The 17,409-nt window shown below is 47.4% G+C and overlaps 1 protein-coding gene across 2 annotated transcripts in view; it reads right to left on the bottom strand.

Annotated features, from left to right (window-relative positions):
* ZMAT4 (zinc finger matrin-type 4) overlaps positions 1-17,101 on the bottom strand; it is a 241,404-nt gene extending 224,303 nt beyond the window's left edge. Inside the window, exon 1 of one of the 2 annotated variants that reach the window (XM_043536401.1) lies at positions 17,040-17,101. In XM_043536401.1, coding sequence (XP_043392336.1) covers positions 17,040-17,091 — 52 coding nt within the window. In that variant the 5' untranslated portion in view covers positions 17,092-17,101. Of the gene's footprint in view, positions 1-2,845; positions 3,131-17,039 lie in introns of those variants that run through there. The other variant, XM_043536403.1, reaches the window with a different exon arrangement.
* Between the last annotated feature and the right edge of the window lie 308 nt (positions 17,102-17,409).

Raw genomic sequence — 17,409 nt, 5'->3', positions numbered from 1 at the left:
CCCTATGCCGCTCTCCCTGCCCCACCTCCCCCGACCACTGGCCCTTTCCCTTGACCCCCTTTCATTGTGCAGGGAGCTGCACACATGTGTGTGAACGGACTCTCCCCTTCAGCCTCTGTGTAGTTCAGCAGAGAAGAGCACGGTGCCCGCTCTTCTCTTACTTAGATTAGGGTCTGAGGGAAGGAAGATCTAGTGGTTAGGGTGCTCCCCTAGGGTGCAGGAGATGTGAATTCAATTCTTTGTTCAGACACTGCTACAATGGAGGCCACAGAAGTACCTTAGACAGACAGTAAGTTGGGGTGACTCCACGGAAGTCAGCAGAATTGCACCAGCATAGGAACAGCATCAAAGGAGGATCTGCCCCCACCCCGGGCATGGAGACCTCCTGGGGAATATCATCACTCCCCGAAGAGGCCCTACTACCTCAAGTGCATTCTTCTATTAGCATTGGTATGGTAGAGCCCAAAGGTCCCAACCCAGCTCAGTGCTCCACTATGTACTCAGAGAAGGTGAGAGACAGTCCGTGCACTGAGGAGCTGAGTCTAAACAGAAAAAGATGGGAGACAAAAGGCGAAAAGCTAAGGTGACACAGCAGAGGTAGGCATTGAATTCAGGTCAAAGTCCCGGTTCATTGCCTTTACTATCCTACACAGCCTCCCATTCTTCTCTTGCACTTTATTCTCACCGTCTTGTTTGCTCTTATCTGAACAGGTGATTTCAGGCTTCTTCTGGAAAGCAGGTTTGCTTAAGGAACATCAGCAAGAGCCTACAAGCCAGTTTTCAGAGTAGCAGCCGTGTTAGTCTGTATTCGCAAAAAGAAAAGGAGGACTTGTGGCACCTTACAGACTAACCAATTTATTTGAGCAAATAAATCTGTTAGTCTCTAAGGTGCCACAAGTCCTCCTTTTCTTTTTACAAGCCAATGTGTGCAGTTCTAATGCTTATTCCAAAATGAAACCTTTCCCAGGTTACTGACTGGGCTGACAAGTGCAAGACACTGTTACATTAAATACATCGTAAAACACTATAGGAAGTCACAAGCCACAGGGACACAAGCTGTCTTGACACCCTCCACCCTCACACACACACATACACACACATACAGAGACCATTCAAGGTATCACTAACTCGCACCCAAGCAGCCTTAACTCTGCCCCTGTTACAAACCACTTGACAGTTGCAAAGTGCAAATGGAGATTTATTGCTATCTTTTTTAGAATGAGCTTTCTGTGTAAAACACCCTGTTCTCCAAGTGGGTGGATGTAAGAGATTTGAAACTCTCAGATATTTTCTGCGTTGAGAAAAAGGGGAGCACAAGATCAAGAGGTGGCATGTTGACAATTAAACCCGGCTAACTGGAGACTAAGCACCAAATGAATGAGTCGATCTTCTAGTTTCCAAATTCCCACTAAAGATTCTTCTCCTGCTTTAATGCCACGAATTAGCCAACCGATTTCTTCCTTCAGTCAAAAGCCAAAGTGGGCAGAAAACAGTGGAAGGTCTGGACTTCCCTATGGAGTCACTACCATGCCCTCTTAGTAGGTCATGCTGTTGAACTCTGAAGGGGATACTGGAAGCAGCTCTTAGGTCATACGCTCCTCCACATGCCCCTAAAGGTGCCTCGTGAATGCTGGCAGGCTGTGAGAAGCAGAGTGATGCTGGCAGGACACACTGGCACAGAAGCAGAGGCCTGGCAGGTCTCCTAGTGTGTTTAATAAAAGGGCATATTAAATTGACTCGTCTTCCTGCAGAAGACGAGTCAATGGGCGTCACCTGCATGGGGTGTGGGGAGAACAGGTCTCTGGGAGCCACAACCCATAGCAGCAGGCTAGGGGTTGTTCGGCCATATGGGGCTGGAGTTTTCAGGGAATTTGCACCTTCTCTTTCGACTATTTTCACGTCTTTATGTGATAGTAAAAAATGAAAATCTGCCCTAACGTGACTCGCTTGGTGCCCCGGGATAAGTCCTGCCAGCTGCACACAAAGGCCCAGAGGATGTGGTAAAGTGCCCCGACCCTCTGAACACCACAGCGCCGCGCTCTGTCTCTTGGGAACTTCACAGCTTTGCCGTGAGAACAGGGGAATGATTCGCAGCTGCGTTGGTGGTATCAAGATCAAAGAACCCACTAAGCCTCAGTGGAACAGAATTTGACATCTAAACCTGCCAGCTCTGAGCTCCTTTCAGCTGCTGGTTGTGCCCAGAAGCTCTGAACCAATAAGGGTTAGGAACGGCTCTCGGCTCTGGGAGCCGGCCCGACGAGTGACTTATATCAGCCAACTGAACCGGGAGTGAGGCGAGTGATGCCGAAGGAAGGCATTAGAAAGCACTGCCTGGGCAGGTACAATGAGAACAGTTCTTCTCCCTCCTCGCCTGCAGCATTTCCTGCTCTTGCAGCCTTAGTCGCAACCTCACCGCTGCCCCAGTTCTGCCAGTGCACCTCAGTTCCGAGATGCAGCCCTTCTGCAACTGCATCCCACCCTCATCCCCCAAGCTCTGAGCCTATGGCTCAGCCCCCGACCATTTCTCATCAGGAACATCCAGTGATCGCACTTAGACAGGAGATCGATTCCGACCACGGGCCTGTGAAATGCAGCCACAGGACCCGCTCACGCCAACCCCTCTCCTGATGGGTCAGCTTTAGGTTCTGACGAGCCTCTTGGACAAGAAACAAGGAAAACCCTCCAGCCAGCGCTGTACTTTGTTTCCTTTCTCTCATCTCACCCCTCCCCCCCCCATCATTACTCGGTTATTACAGGACTGCCAGCAACGAGAGAGACTATCCCTGCCCTAGAGAGCTTACCCGCTGCGTGTGTGAACCAGAGCCTGTCATGGATACAGCCTTACCCTGAAATCAAACTGCCACTCACTCTCATGGGGAGCTGCTCTCCCAGATGGCTGTCCCATGGTCCGGATGTATCCATATGTAGATGAGCCCAACCAACACTCACGGTTATTCTGACTCACTGCTCTTGTCCAAGTCCCTCAGTAGACAGATGCTAGCAGCAGCAGCTGGGGAAGGTGAGCTCTGCGACTAGGCTTGGCAAGTGGGAACAATTTGGATGCACAACCTGAGCTCAGGTGAGGTTTGTTAGCGAAGGGAGGGGGAGCAGCTCAGGCTGCAAACACACATGGAAATGTCACGGCAGCTCCTTGAAAAGAGGGTGCATTTCCTTTATACACATGAGCAGGCCAGAGCAGCAGCCTCAGCTGTCAGGGTGTATTTAGTCTTTTAATTCACTCACGCAGCACCCTTCCCCTAGGTGCCCAAGGCTGCTCAGTGGATCAGTGGCAGAGCTCAGAACAGCAGCACCCGAGAATCAGGCTCAGAGAGCTTGATTCACCCCTGCCTTGTCTCGTCATTTACACCTGTGCAAAGTGGGAGTCAAATGAGACCATGCTTTGCACCGCCTGGGTGTTGAGCCTTGCCATAGGGAGCCAGTGCATGGCTACAAGTTTTATCAGTCCTACAACATCCAGCAACTAGGGCGCATATTCCTGAGCACCACCTACTGGCATCTTACCCATGAACTATTTACCTATACACAGACAGGGAGCATTCCTGTAACACTGTGCACAGACTAAACTTTCTAGGGCAGGGCCTGCTGCAATGAGGGCCTGACCTCAGCTGAGGTCACTAGATTCTACGGTCATACATCATGAAACGATATAACCCACAAAGGAAACCTGCGGTCGAATACTTATGGAAACTAATTGCTCATTAATAATCAGCAGACAAGCCCAGGAAAACAACTCTGAATTTCCATCACTCCACACAGCTGGGCTGGCAGTTTATCAGCACATTCATGTGTGTGAAATCTAATGAACTGGTTTTGGCCTGGGTTTGCATGAACCTCTCGGTGCAGCATCCAGGGGGACTTCCTGGCTCCAGCCTTGCTACCTGAAAATGCCACATCCCTGTACAGAGACAAAAGCAGTTCGAGTTTCTTTGCAAAGCCTGCCCGAGCAGAGTCTCTGCTCAGACTAAAATTAAATCTCGGTTTTGTCTCCAAGTGGTGTGAGAAGTTATTTTCCCCATCACTCCACAGAGCTGCATCAGGCCAAGCAGGGACTGGCCAAACGGCTGGGGGTGCCTGTTGGGAACCCTCAGAAAAGCATGGAAAGACTGTTCCCATTAATCCCATTCAGACAGGAGAACGTTATGAGCTTCATCTCTCCTTTGTCATGATCAAAGATAATGGGAAACAAAGATTCTAAATCGCCGTGGAAATAGGCTTCTTATAAAAGTCTCATGTAACCACCAATGTCAGGACCCCACTGCAGCCTGGTCTGCGGCTGGGCATCCTCAGGCTGCATCATGTTCTGGTGAATCAAATTATTTCACAGTGGCTCTGGCCCTTCATCTGACCCCAGATCCCAGGCTTGGCTTAGTGCTTCCTGTCCTCTTGCACCATTGGGGTTCTCTCACTTCCTGGGATTCAGGGTGCCAGAATCACAGGGGAGAAATATATCATTTCTCCAGTGATGCGCAGCAGAAAGAACGTTGTGGCATCGGACCGGAGTCACCACTGAGTGCCAAGCACATGCTGCCACCCAACTCTGCTCCCATTCCCTCCTGCTGCTCCTCTAATTGCCTGCTCCCTTTGTACCATTTCCTAGTCTCTTTTCTGCCTTTCCCCCGCCCCCCATTCAGCTCCCTCCCACCCACGCTTATTTCATTCACATCTCACCTCTTCCAGCCAGTCCACCAGAGCTAACGCTGCTATGCAGGAGTTACTCTCACAAATGCATCATGGTGCCAGCCAGACCCTCTCCTGCCATTCACCCCAGGCACAGCGTGTCTGAATCATCAGGGCTTGTTGGTCAGGCTTCATGATCCTGGGGGCAGGAGCCACATCTTCCTCTGCTCAACAGTATTTATCATTGTACTTCGGTGGCACCCAGCAGTCTGTGAGCTGGGCCCCCTTACACCAGGCACTGCACTGACATGCGCGTTCCCTGCCCCAGGTGTCACAGCCCCCCTCTGGGGGTCTCCTGGGAAGGCAGATCAGCCCTGCATGTTGCGAACACTGTTGCAAGCATCGCAATGCATTTGGGGAGGGTCAAAGGTGTGAGTGTGGAGTGAGATTTTTTTGCAGGCTGGGAGAGGCCACAGAAGGAGGGAGAGAGCAGAGAACGAGTTAACTCAACACTTCATCTAGCTCGGTCCGAAGATGAGATGCTGGCTCCAGCTCAAGGAGCTTACAGGCCCCAGAAATGACGGGTGAGAGGCTTTACCCCCTTTACACAAGGCTGTCGTGTACATGGACTGAGCGCACCGCTTGCTCTAGACCTAGATACACAGCCCGGAGCTGCCCAGGCAGCCATGGGAACGGCCAGTTCTCCAGAGAGACGGGCTATGCCAGGTGAATCTCCGGCACCCTTATTCTATAGCCCCAGCCCTTGCTTCACAGTACTGCATGGGAGCTGGAAGACAGGCGCATGTGAACTTCTCTATGGGGCTCAAGTCTGAGACTTTTTTTAAAAAATTCTTTTATGTTTTGAATTTGCTTTGGTAACAATAAATGTTTTCAACGTGACCAACAGCTGTGGTGTTTTAAATGAAGCCAGAACATTCCTTCTCCTTTAGGAAAAACATCTTCAGCGTGGGGAGCCCAGCGGTCCCATCCCACGCACCCACCCCAACAAACCAACAGGGCTGAGCAGCAAGCGGCCTGTCAGCCACCTACTTCACAGCTGGAGTGAGTCACACATTACCTGTGCCAAAGAAAGCCACGGTCCCTTTCATATTACATATGTGAACTGCCCACCACAGCACACGGGGGCATGAAAATTATCCCTGGAGCAGGAATTGCCACCATTTCTCCATCTTGCAGAACAGTGATGATGGTAGATTTGGTCACAGAAAGCACATGGTCACTTTTCCCTGTGCCTGGTTCTCCTTCCCACTGACTCCAGGTCCTTTACACTCCTTCCCAGAGCCCCGCACCTGCACTGGGAGCAGGCCAGCTCAGTCCAGCGTTCAGTGTTGATTAATTACCCAGGCCCATACACACCTCTGCAGGCAGGTATATGGGGTAAGCGATGCACGGTGTGTTTTGCTACACCTTCATCACGTACCGTTTGCTGTGAAGGTAATTAGTACAACATTCATGTGCATGCAAGCAGGTTTCTGGTGGAACATCTATATAGGTCTTCGTGGTAGCATTGTTAGCTCCTGGGTGGTACAGAAGCAGATGATGTAAGGTTTGCATGTGCCACTACGACTTGGAAAGTAGGAACAATTTGGAGACAGGGTTATCTTGCAGGATGAATGATACGCTAATGCAGTCCTTGCAGCTAGTATGATGAACAATATCACTCTTCATTGTGAGGAGGGTTTGCAGGGACAGGTGCCTCTCAGAGTATAACAGAGCAGGTGCTAAGAGATTCCTAGCCTGTCTCAGCAGGAGCTGAGGATCTGTGGGGAGGCCCAGATGCTGGATGGGTGCTAGGATCACTCTGTTCGTGATCCCAGGCTCCAGGGGAAGTGTGGTTACTTTCCTCTGGATTCCTCTCTGCGATGGAGAAGTGGGGAAGGGTTGGATGCTCTGGAGACCGATCTATGGGGCTCTGGAATTCTGCTGCTCAGCTCCCTTGCAATGTATCTGTTTCAGCAGCACTCAGAGCGGCCTGGAGCTTGGCAATTAGTCCAGGACTTTTGCCCCTTTAATGTCTCTGTCCCGCTCTCCAGTATGTTTGGGTATGTGTCTTCTCCAGGGTAGGAGGTGATTGTCTGGAGTTTGTTACAGCATTTGTGGAGGTGCTAGAGTGACCCGATGTCCCGACTTTAGATAAGAAAAAGCCCCAAATATTGGGACTGTTCCTATAGCAGCCTATTACCCCCCACCCCCATCCCGATTTTTCACTCTTGCTATCTGATCACCCTAGATGGTGCTGGCATTAGCTGAGGGGTCCAGAGCAGGTTTACAACCTGAGAGTGGACTGGTGCTTTGGCAAAGCAATGATATCCACTCACTCAACCAGATGCTGGCATGTGCATCCTAAAAATCCCACATTTTCCAGGAGAGAGTGGCCCCTATTTTCTAGAACTTCCTTACTGAATCCCAGAGCGGATTTCTAAGCCTGACACATTGTTCTCTGACCAAACTCCCTCCAGCTTTGCAGCCTTTGCACCAGCAGAGAGGCTTCTGTAAGATCTCTTCCCCTTTCTCTCTCTGCCAGGAAGAGAAGCTGCTTCTCCCCCAGCCCTCGTTGCAGAGAGTTTCCTCTTCTCTTTGAGAAGCAGGATTCTTGTTCCCCTTCCCCTGGATGGTAACCCGCTGGGAGCAGATCCAAGCAGCCCACGGAAAAGGGGAATGCATTGAGATGAGCGGTGCTTACTGAGCGCAGAGCAGAGCAGAGCGGAGCTAGCTTTCTGCTGGTGACAGCCGCACAGATGAGCTCTGTAGTCAGGTAGCTGCAGCAGCCCACAGCGTGCCCAGCATTTCAGAGCTTTGAAAACAAGGTGAATTCTCTGCAGTGCTGTACTTTGCAGCACAGGAAGCTAAAAGGTTTTTATTACCAATCCTATAAGAAGGGTCTGCATAGCCCATTCCCCCTGTGACCTTTTGTTTGAGCTATGGAAAAATATGACCAGACAGTGCGCTACCAAATGCCCCCTGCTTTTAGCTAAGATGCAGTTTGTATTATCCTGGGCTGGTGACCTCTGCATGCTACACGCGCCTTTCACATAGGGAATCCATCTCCAGACGCCTGGGAGGAGGGGCTTATAACCCATAACAGTCAGAAACCCAGGGCTGTGTGCCCAAACTGGGCAAAGACTTGCTTTACAGCACGGCTGCAGTATCGGTGCTCACAGATTTAGAATGCAACTTTATCTGGTTATGCACGTGGTCCCAAGTGTCTGACTTTAGCCTTTCACGTGGCTTCCTTAGCATACCTGTCTCCTGCAGACATGAAACAGGGGAAACATTATTTTTAACAGCCGAATGCTGCATTCCTTTGCCTCTGTTTGTAAGCATGGCAAGCTTGGTCTCTAGCTCTCACAGGCAACCTGAGTCAGCTCCCCAGGGAGACGCAGTCCCTCAGCAACAGCAGAGCAATCACATACACATGGCCCAATCCGACACACCTTGACTTTCCCTTCTAGCTAGAACTGAGGAGGCCCCCCAGCAGACCACCACGCATAACGTATAAGGACTGGTCCAACTAACCACTTTGGAGAAGGAGGCTCCAAAACGTGGAGTCAAATGTTGAGCTTTGCCATGATGTAGGAATCTGGAGAGTACCCTCAAAAGTACCCTCAAGAACCACTAAGAGCAAGACCCTGGCAGGCAACAGAAATTCCTTCTTTTGACTAAGGAATGAAAGCAGCAATGCAGAGAATTGTCTAGGAAAAAGGCCAGGATAGTATTTCTGGCCTACAGCAGCATTAGACAGAAAGTCCCTGCTGAACACATCTGAGCCACCACGGCCCCTGTCGCCCCATATCCCTCAAGTTAATTCTCTTTGTTCTAACTGACTTGTGAGAAGCAGTCAGATACTATAGAGCAAACTTGCAAGGCAGCCTGCAGCCAGCCACGAATGGCCTTCAAAGAGCCGGAGGAGAGCTGGCGGAATAGGGAGGGAGCGTATGCAGTCTTTTACTCAGCCTGTCTCAAGAGCTCCCCACACCTCCTAGAAATGGGGTGGGGGTGAAGGAGATTAACCAGGAGAGTGAGCTCCCCCTTGGCCCAGTGGGTGAGTCCCCCCTTTGCATGACCTGCAGAGGGGAGGAATACAGCTGGGTGCATCAGTCTGTTTTGAGCGAGCCAACAGTTCTGAAAATCACTTTGGGAGAGCCTGAAACCCAACCTCTGCCAGAATTCTGGCGACTTGAGAAGTCTGATCCAAAACGAGTTTTTTCCAAACATAACATTCTGTTTGATTTCAGGCATTTTAACCCTTCTGGGTTTCAGTAAAAAGGAAATTAAATTGGGAACCAGAGGTTGAGATTCACAGAGCTCAGGAGGAGGTGGTGGTGGTGATCCCTTCTACCCCATAGCCCCGTGGTTAGGGCACTCAGCTGGGATGGGGGAGTCCTGGGTTTGATCCGCATGTTGGAGCAGGAGCTTGAACCCAGCTCTCCCACTTGCAGGTGAATGCCCTAACCACCAGGCTATTGGCTAGCCCAGGGGATCTCTCTCAACCTCTCCTGTTGAAGCTATTCCACTTTGTAGAACAGACGAGAGCCAGGGGCCAGAGAGAGAATGACTCTCTAGCCTGGCAGCGAGGGCACTCCTCTGGACCGGAGGACCCAGATCCCAGACCTGCCCACTAGGCAAACAGACAGCTGTGCCCTCCACTGCTTCCCAATGGCTCAGTAACTGTGTGGTGGGTCTCAGACCCCGCAGACTGGCGCCCGCACCACACAACCCACCCATTGCAACTGGCGCAGGCTAGCCATGCTCTGAAAGCACCATGGAGACTGAGCTCTCCTCTCACCAAGAGAGATGGATCCCTGAGAAGCAGGAGGGAGGGGATGGGAATCTCGCACTGCTGTTGCCTGTTCCCAGGGGGCGGGGTGAGCTGTCCATCTGGCACCTTTCTCCAACACCCATTTTTAATCACTGGGGGGAAAGACAGACAAAAACTCCGTCTCTCAAAACCCCAGGCGCATCCTGCTTTTAAAAAACACACCTGTTTCCTGAAGGCCAGCCTTGTTCTGGCCACTGGCCCAATCTGCCAGGCACCACTCTGCCCTTTGGTTCACTCCCATGTGCACCAGGATGAGGTGTCGGCAGGTTGGAGCAGTTCTCAGGCCCACATCTCTGCTTTGCATCTTGAAGGTTCCTGATGCATTTGGCATTGACCCTCTGCCAGGGAGCAGGGCTTTAAAGGGTGCTGTACGAAACCAAAAACTATCAGAAAACATTTCCCAAGCCACTGCTGCAGCCCTTTGACAGAGACAGCATGACTCCTCCTCTGAGAGCACAGGGCATTCTCTCTGGATATTAATCTCACGGCGCATTCCTTAATTTTGTAAAAAAGATGAATTATTTCAAATGAAATATATTCCTCTGTATGACACGAGGAGTTATGAATTGATAAAGGTTTCCTATCATTTTATAAAATCTGCCATGCTGATCCTTCAGCTCGGCCGTACCCATAATTGCAAACAGATGGCTTTTCCTGCTGACATGTTAAATAGAAGCAGAAAGGCCCACTGCTATCTTCCATCATCAATTTGCACTAAAGCAGAGAACAGAACTGCTGGCGGAGCAGGGAGATTAAATTCCTATAGAACCAGGCATCTAAACATTATGGCAAAACAAGGCATCTTAGGAAAATAATGAACTCTGCAAAAGGCCTTAATCCCAAACTAACCAAAAGCTTTTGTGAAGTAAAATTAATTTGCTGAAATTAATACGGCCGGGGCCGGTGGAAAACTTTGGAACTGAGGTAATGCACTGGGAAGGTTAGGTTATCTGGCTGACATCTTTTTAGCATTAACTCTCTCTCTGTGTATATATTGTATAAGCACTATTGGCTTTCAGATGTCTATATTAGCATGTGTAAAAGCAGGACAAGTCTCCCTGCACATGAACAAGAGATGTGCAGGAGGTGGATCAGCCCCGAGCCCCAGGGAGCCTGCCATGCCCAGCAGTGGCCTCTCATCCTGTGTAGCTGAGGGATTGTCAAAAGCGCCTGGGTCCCACTCTAACAAAGGCTGCTGAAGAGCCTTGCAGCTAGCAGGAAATGCAGAGCAGCCAGGCCATTCAGAGTCAGCCAGCCAGCAAAAATGAGCAGCAGAACCCATTCTCCCCGCAGCTCCCCCAGGATTAGTCACTGTGAACCGTTTATTGTGACAGAACTTGTCCATGTAACAGACATGGTGAATTGTCCTGGTGACTCCTTTGTAGCTAGAATCTCCACTGCATTTACCCGCTCCCCAGAGAAAGACGTCTGGGCTTCTGCTGCCTCCCCTCCCCCTGCCGTTTGGGAGGTCACATTCTACTGCCATTCAAACTAGCTTCAGACTTGGGACCCCTCCTGGACCTGGAGCCTGCCGGCCCTGGAGAAGTGGCTCCTTCAGAAGCTAGTGCATCGCCAGGCACCCAGGAGGTGCCAGTTCTACACTGCAGCACGTTCGCTTGGAGTGTCAGGTCAGTTCCCACCAGGTCCTCTTGCTCCAGTGGCATTCTCGGGTGTTCCACAACCAACAGAGATGCGGGGAGGGGAGTAATTTTCTTTTAACAGAATATTAAAAACCACAGGAAAAAAACCCAGCCCTGAATTAACAGACTAAGTCTCTCATGAAAGCTCAGCAAGTTTAGGACATATCTCCCTGACGTTGTATAACCACCCTCTTGGACACCAGCAGAATACTTAGCTTATATTAAACACAAAGCAGAAACTCCAAAGAGGGGGGGATGGAAAGAACCAGCTAACCTTCTTTACGAGTCAGCAGTCTTCTCCCTCATGGCCTCTGGGGATGGCTAGAGCATGAGCTGGGATCACAGTTTCGTCCATGCCCAAGCACTTCTAACCAACAGTAGCGTAGCAGGTATCTGACCACAGCCCTTAGTTGCTGGTTTCGATTATAACACAAAGTCTGACCTCAGGTTCATTCTAGCTCATTTTTGTGTGCACTGAAGCTCCGAGCAGTGTCCCAGCCCCCTGATGCTGGCAGAGCCATGGCCCCGTTCCCATGGCAGGCTGTCCCCCTTCGGGTGCAAAATGGCCCAGACCTGTTGACCTTCTGGGCACAGTGCAGAGCCCACCCACCTGAGCAGCATTGCAGGGCCGTTGAGAGGGCCAGCTGGCTTTGCTAGCTGCTGATTGGTGGGCGATATGGGGAAGAACAGAGATAGGTGGCTGCTTTGGCTGATTTGTAACGCCCCTGCTCGGTAGCTTTAAATCAGTGCTAGGGTGCTCAGAAGGCTGGCTGGGTGCCTTCGGGGTCGATAAATAAATGGAATCTCTCCCCTGCATACAAGAGAAACAGCAGGAAGAAACGAATGTGCTGTGATAACAGCTCTACATCCCACCCTTGTCTCCTCGCTGCCCTGGGTGATCCAGCCAACTGCTGCCTGGCACAGTTCACGAGAGATCAGCTGGGCAGCAGGGAAAACCATCCAGTGTGACAGCGGTAGAGACTGCTGCAACAATGGAGTGCCCCTGAGGCTCCGAGCTGAGCCCGGAGGAATTCTGCAGCGCATGCTCGAATAAAAAAATCTAGCAGTGGGAATATATTACCCCACTTGACGGTGACTGTGAAATGTTCAGGGAGATGAGAGGTTCCAAAAGCAGAAAACCCAATAATAATGGCAGATTTCAGCTATCCTTATATTGACGAGGTACACGTCACCTCAGGACAGGATGCAGAGATAACATTTCTAGACACCATTAATGATTGCTTCTTGGAGCAGCTAGTCCTGGAACCCACAAAGGGAGAAGCAAGTCCTGATTTAGTCCTAAGTGATGCATAGGATCTGGTCCAGGAGGTGAACAGAGCTGAACCATTCAGTAATAGCAACAATAATGTAATTGAATTTAACATCCTTGTACGAGGGGAAATACCACAGAAACCAAACACAGTAGCGTTTATCTTCTGAAAGGGGAACTACACAAAAGCGAGGAGGCTAGTTAAATGGAAATTAAAATGAACAGTCACAAGAATGAAATGCCTGCAAGCTGTATGGAAACATCTTAAAGACACCGTAATAGAGGATCAAACTATACATGCACCCCAAATAAGCAAACAGTAAGAGGACCAAACAAATGCCACCATGGCTAAACAGAGTAAAAGAGGTGGTTAGAGATAAAAAGGCATCTTTTAAAAATTGGAGGCCAAATCCTATTGAAGAAAATAGAAAAAAGGAGCATAAACTCTGGCAAGTCAATTGTGAAAGAATAATTAGGCAGGCCAAAAAGAATCTGAAGAGCAACTAGCAAAAGACACAAAAACTAACAGCAGTTTTTTAAAGTACATCGGAAGCAAGAAACCTGCTCAGCAATCAATCAGCGAGGCCACTAGGCAACAAAGATGCTAAGGGAGCACTCATAGAAGACAGGGCTGTTGTCAGGGTGGATTTGATTTAAATGATTTAAATTTCTAGTCACGAAGACTCAATTTAACCATGGATTTCTACATAAAAGTGCATACTTGTTGGTTGTTTTAACCTTAATACATATTCTTCACAACTCGGAGATAGATGTAGGTTCCATTTTTAGAAGTTACACACTATACAGTTTTAAAGTGATTTATTTTGAAAACTTTTCAGATTCATTTTCTGATATGGCTGTAAAACTAATGATTGGTTATTTCAGTTACCAAAGATAATTGAAGCAGATATTTATGAAGTCATTGGGAGGTGAACTATCTCCAATTCAACAGGTTAATCATTAACATTTGGGGGATTTTCTTGCCATGCTGTATTAGGAGGAGAATGTCACCAGACAGACATTTAAATTGTTTTATTTAACTAAAACAACAACGTTATGTATTCTGGATTTTTTTCTTCAACAGCAAACACATAATATTTTAACAAAACAAGCACGTGAATTTTTGAATTTAGTTAAACATTCAAGTTTTTCAAAATCAGGTTTGTTTTTCTTAAAATTGTTAACTAAAATAGTTCAATGAAATATTTTTTAAAAAACAAAAGCAAAAGTTAAATCGACTCTTGTCAGCAAGGTCAACATGAGAAATTTAAAATATTGGTTTCTGCAGCTAACTCAGTTGTCTTCACCTTCATTTTCCTGTTTGTTCATAATCTGAAAAAGAAAAACAAGCTTTCCTGCTTTTTCAGGTCCCAAACGATTTCTCAATTTGGAATGAATTCGTCCAAAGGAAGAAAATATTCTTTCTACACCAGCAGAAGAAGCTACTGCTGTTAAAAGTGAGATTATCATCACTTCAACAGTCTCTAAATCCAAGTGCTTAAGTGACTTCTACCAGTTCACTGCTGTGACTTTCTTTAAAACATCAATCAGCAAACATATATTTCTTGAATGGTTCACCCTTAGCTCTGAAGTTTATTATAGTGGCATTATGGAGGTACAATTGCTGGATGTCCATGTCATAGCCAACTCCTCTTCTTCAGCAGTTAAGGTTTGACCCTGGTACCGAGTATTGAGAATATTTGCAAGAAAATGAGCCGGAGATAGTGCTTGTCCCATTTGTTTTTTTTTTTTTAAATGCTTGTAATTTAACTCTTTTGCAGCCTGCTGCCATTATAGGTTTTCCCTTCTAGTGAGAGAATGGTATGGTAGATCTCAAATAATGAAGGCTACACTCAGAAAAACTTCAAGACTTCTGGAATATGCTGCTCAAAGTTTCACTTTTGTTTCTACTGCTTGTCCCTCCCTTCTCACATTTATCTCCAGATGACTTCTCCTTGTCGAGATCTATTCCATCCCCAACAATTTTCTATTCATTGAACTTTTTGAAACTTTGCACTTTTAGAGAGAAGTAAGGGATTGACTCTGTATACACAAATTTGCAGAGGGACAATAGGGTTGAGGTCTTTTATTTCTCACCTCTATATATTATTCATTTAAAAAAAATGTTGCTGTTAACAAGCATGTTGTTATCTCTGGAGACACAAATCCACAGTTTGAGAACTGCAAAACTAAGCATCTCTGACGGTATCTTCTAGACTGAGCACTGAGTCCCATTGGGTAGATAGAAAGATTAACCTAAATAATCTATACAGACGCCCCTGGAATCCCATAAAATTGAATCCCTAATCCATGAACTATTGGAACTCATTTACAAAACTTTTCTTAAACATTACATGAGTATATTGTCTCATACTATAGAACTAGAATATGTAATCCTTATTCCATGATGAGATATCTTTGAACTATAATGTATCTTAATTAAAACTATCTTTAGATAGTATCAGAGGGGTAGCCATGTTAGTCTGGATCTGTAAAAGCAGCAAAGAACTCTTTGCCTATCTTTAGATAGGTTTTTTCCTCAAAAATCAAATTTAAATTTTAAAAAATCCAATTTTTTTTTTAAATCATTGATTTTTATCCACCATAGCTGTTGTGCAGAATTCTTTGCATCGGTCTTCACTGCAGAGGATGTGCAGGGAGATTCCCATCCTGAGCCATTCCCTGTAGGTGACAGATCTGAGGAACTGTCCCAGGCTGAAGTGTCAATAGAGGAGGTTTTAGAACCAATTGATAAATTAAACAGTAATAAGTCACCAGGGCCGGACGGTATTCACCCAAGAGTTCTGAAGGAACTTAGTTAGGAAATTGCAGCTATTAAGCATGGTATGTAGCACAGGTGCTGGAACTCAGGGTGCTCCTGCACCCCCCGGCTTGAAGTGGTTCCCAACACACACAGGGTTCACAGTTTGGTTCAATGGCTCTCAGCCCCCCCACGGTACACATTGTTCCAGCCCCCCTGGTCTGTAACCTATCAGTTAAGTCAGCTTCTGTAGAAAATGACTGGTGGATAGCTTATGTAACGCCAATTTTATTTTTTTTTATTTTATTTTTTTTTTAAAAAAGGCTCCATAGACGATCCTGGAAATTACAGGCCGGTGAGCCCAACTTCAGTATCAGGCAAATTGGTTGAAACTATAGTAAAGAACAATAGAATTATCAGACACGTAGATGAATATGATATGTTGGGGACGAGTCAATACGTCTTTGTTGAGGTATGATTTCCCTTTACAAATCTATTAGAATTCTTTGAGGGGGTCAACAAATGTATGGACAAGGGAGATCCAGTCGATATAGTGTATTTGGACTTTCAGAAGGCCTTTGACAAGATCCCTCACCAAAGGCTCTAAAGCAAAGTAAGCTGTCATGGGCTAAGAGGAAAGATTCTCTCATGGATCAGTAACTGGTTAAAAATGGGAAAAGTGTAGGAATAAATGGTCAGTTTTCACAGTGGAGAGAGGTAAATAGCGGGGACCCTGAAGAATCTGTACCAGTGCTGTTCAACATACTCATAAATTACCTGGGAAAAGGGGTAAACAGTGAGGTGGCAAAGTTTGCAGATGATACAAAATTATACAAGATAGTTAAGTCCAAAGCAGACTGTGAAGAGTTACAAATGGATCTAGCAAAACTGGGTGACTGGGCAACAAAATGGCAGATGAAATTCAAGGTTGATAAATGCAAAGTAATGCACATTGGCAAACATAATCCCAGCTATACATACAAAAAGATGGGGTCTAAATTAGCTGTTACCGCTCTCAAGAAAGATCTTTGAATCATTGCAGAGAGTTCTCTGAAAACATCTGCTCAATATGCAGCAGTAATCAAAAAAAGCTAACAACGTTAGGAACCGCTAAGAAACAGAGAAAATATCATAATGCCACTATATAAACCCAAAGTGCACCCATACCTTGAATGTGGCATGAAGTCTGGTTTAAAAAGATACATTAGAAAAGGAAAAAAATTACAGAGAAGCGCAACAAAAATGATGAGGGGCATGGAACAGTTTTCATATGAGGATAAATTAAAAAGACTGGCACTGGTGAATTTAGAAAAGACAACTCAGGGGGGATATGATAAAGGTCTACGAAATCATGACTGGTGTGGAGAAAGAAGAAGGAAGTGTTATTTACCCCTTCATATATCACAAGGACCAGGGGTCACCCAATGAAATTAATATGCAGCCGGTTTAAAACGAACATAAGGGAGTACTTCTTCACACAACACAGAGTCAACCTGTGGCACTCATTGCTAGAGGATGTTGTGAAGGCAAAAAGTATAGATAAGTTCGTGGGGGATAAGTCCATCAATGATTATTAGTTAAGATGGTCAGAGCTGCAACTCTATGCTCTGGGTGTCCATACACCTCTGTTTGCCAGAAGCTGGGAATGGGCAACAGGGGATGGATCACTTGATGATTCCCTGTTCTGTTCCTTCCCTCTGGGGCACTTGGCATTGGCCACTGTCAGAAGACAGGACACTGGGCTAGATGGACCATTGGCCCAACCATGTACGGCCATTCGTATGAACTTTGCTTCGGTTTTTGAGACAATGCAAGCTGAGTACTGCTTCCCCCCCATGATTAACTGTACTTTATTGTTCATGACAGTGACGGTGCCAAAGAGTGACTCACCACCGGAGCATCCACATGTGGCTGGGCATGGCAGCTGTCTCCGCTCTAGCATCCCCTGATGAGAGTCGCTCTGGTCCCATGGTGGGCCTGCCTTTTCTGGCCAAGTCTTCCAGCCAGGTCCTGTTTTAGGCCCAGGTACCTTTCCAAGGTAACAGAGCCCAGCACAATAAAAGATTCTTCTGTTGCCCTTCGGCTGTTCCTCAGCCCATCTTTCAGCCCCACCAAGGCCTTAACAGTCCTTATGCAGGGTCTATGGGGAACCCAGGCCTGGTCTGTTCTCTGGGGTCTGGCCCCCATATTAACCAGCTAGGTTTGCTCCTGTAGACATGCAGCAGTTTGCCTGGGCCAGTTCTGACCTCCAAGCCCCTTG

Source organism: Chelonia mydas, chromosome 26 (genome assembly GCF_015237465.2).
Source record: "Chelonia mydas isolate rCheMyd1 chromosome 26, rCheMyd1.pri.v2, whole genome shotgun sequence".
Classification (NCBI taxonomy): Eukaryota; Metazoa; Chordata; order Testudines; family Cheloniidae; genus Chelonia; species Chelonia mydas.
The sequence above is the reverse complement of the archived record's forward strand: the minus strand, read 5'-3'. Positions and strand labels throughout refer to the sequence as shown.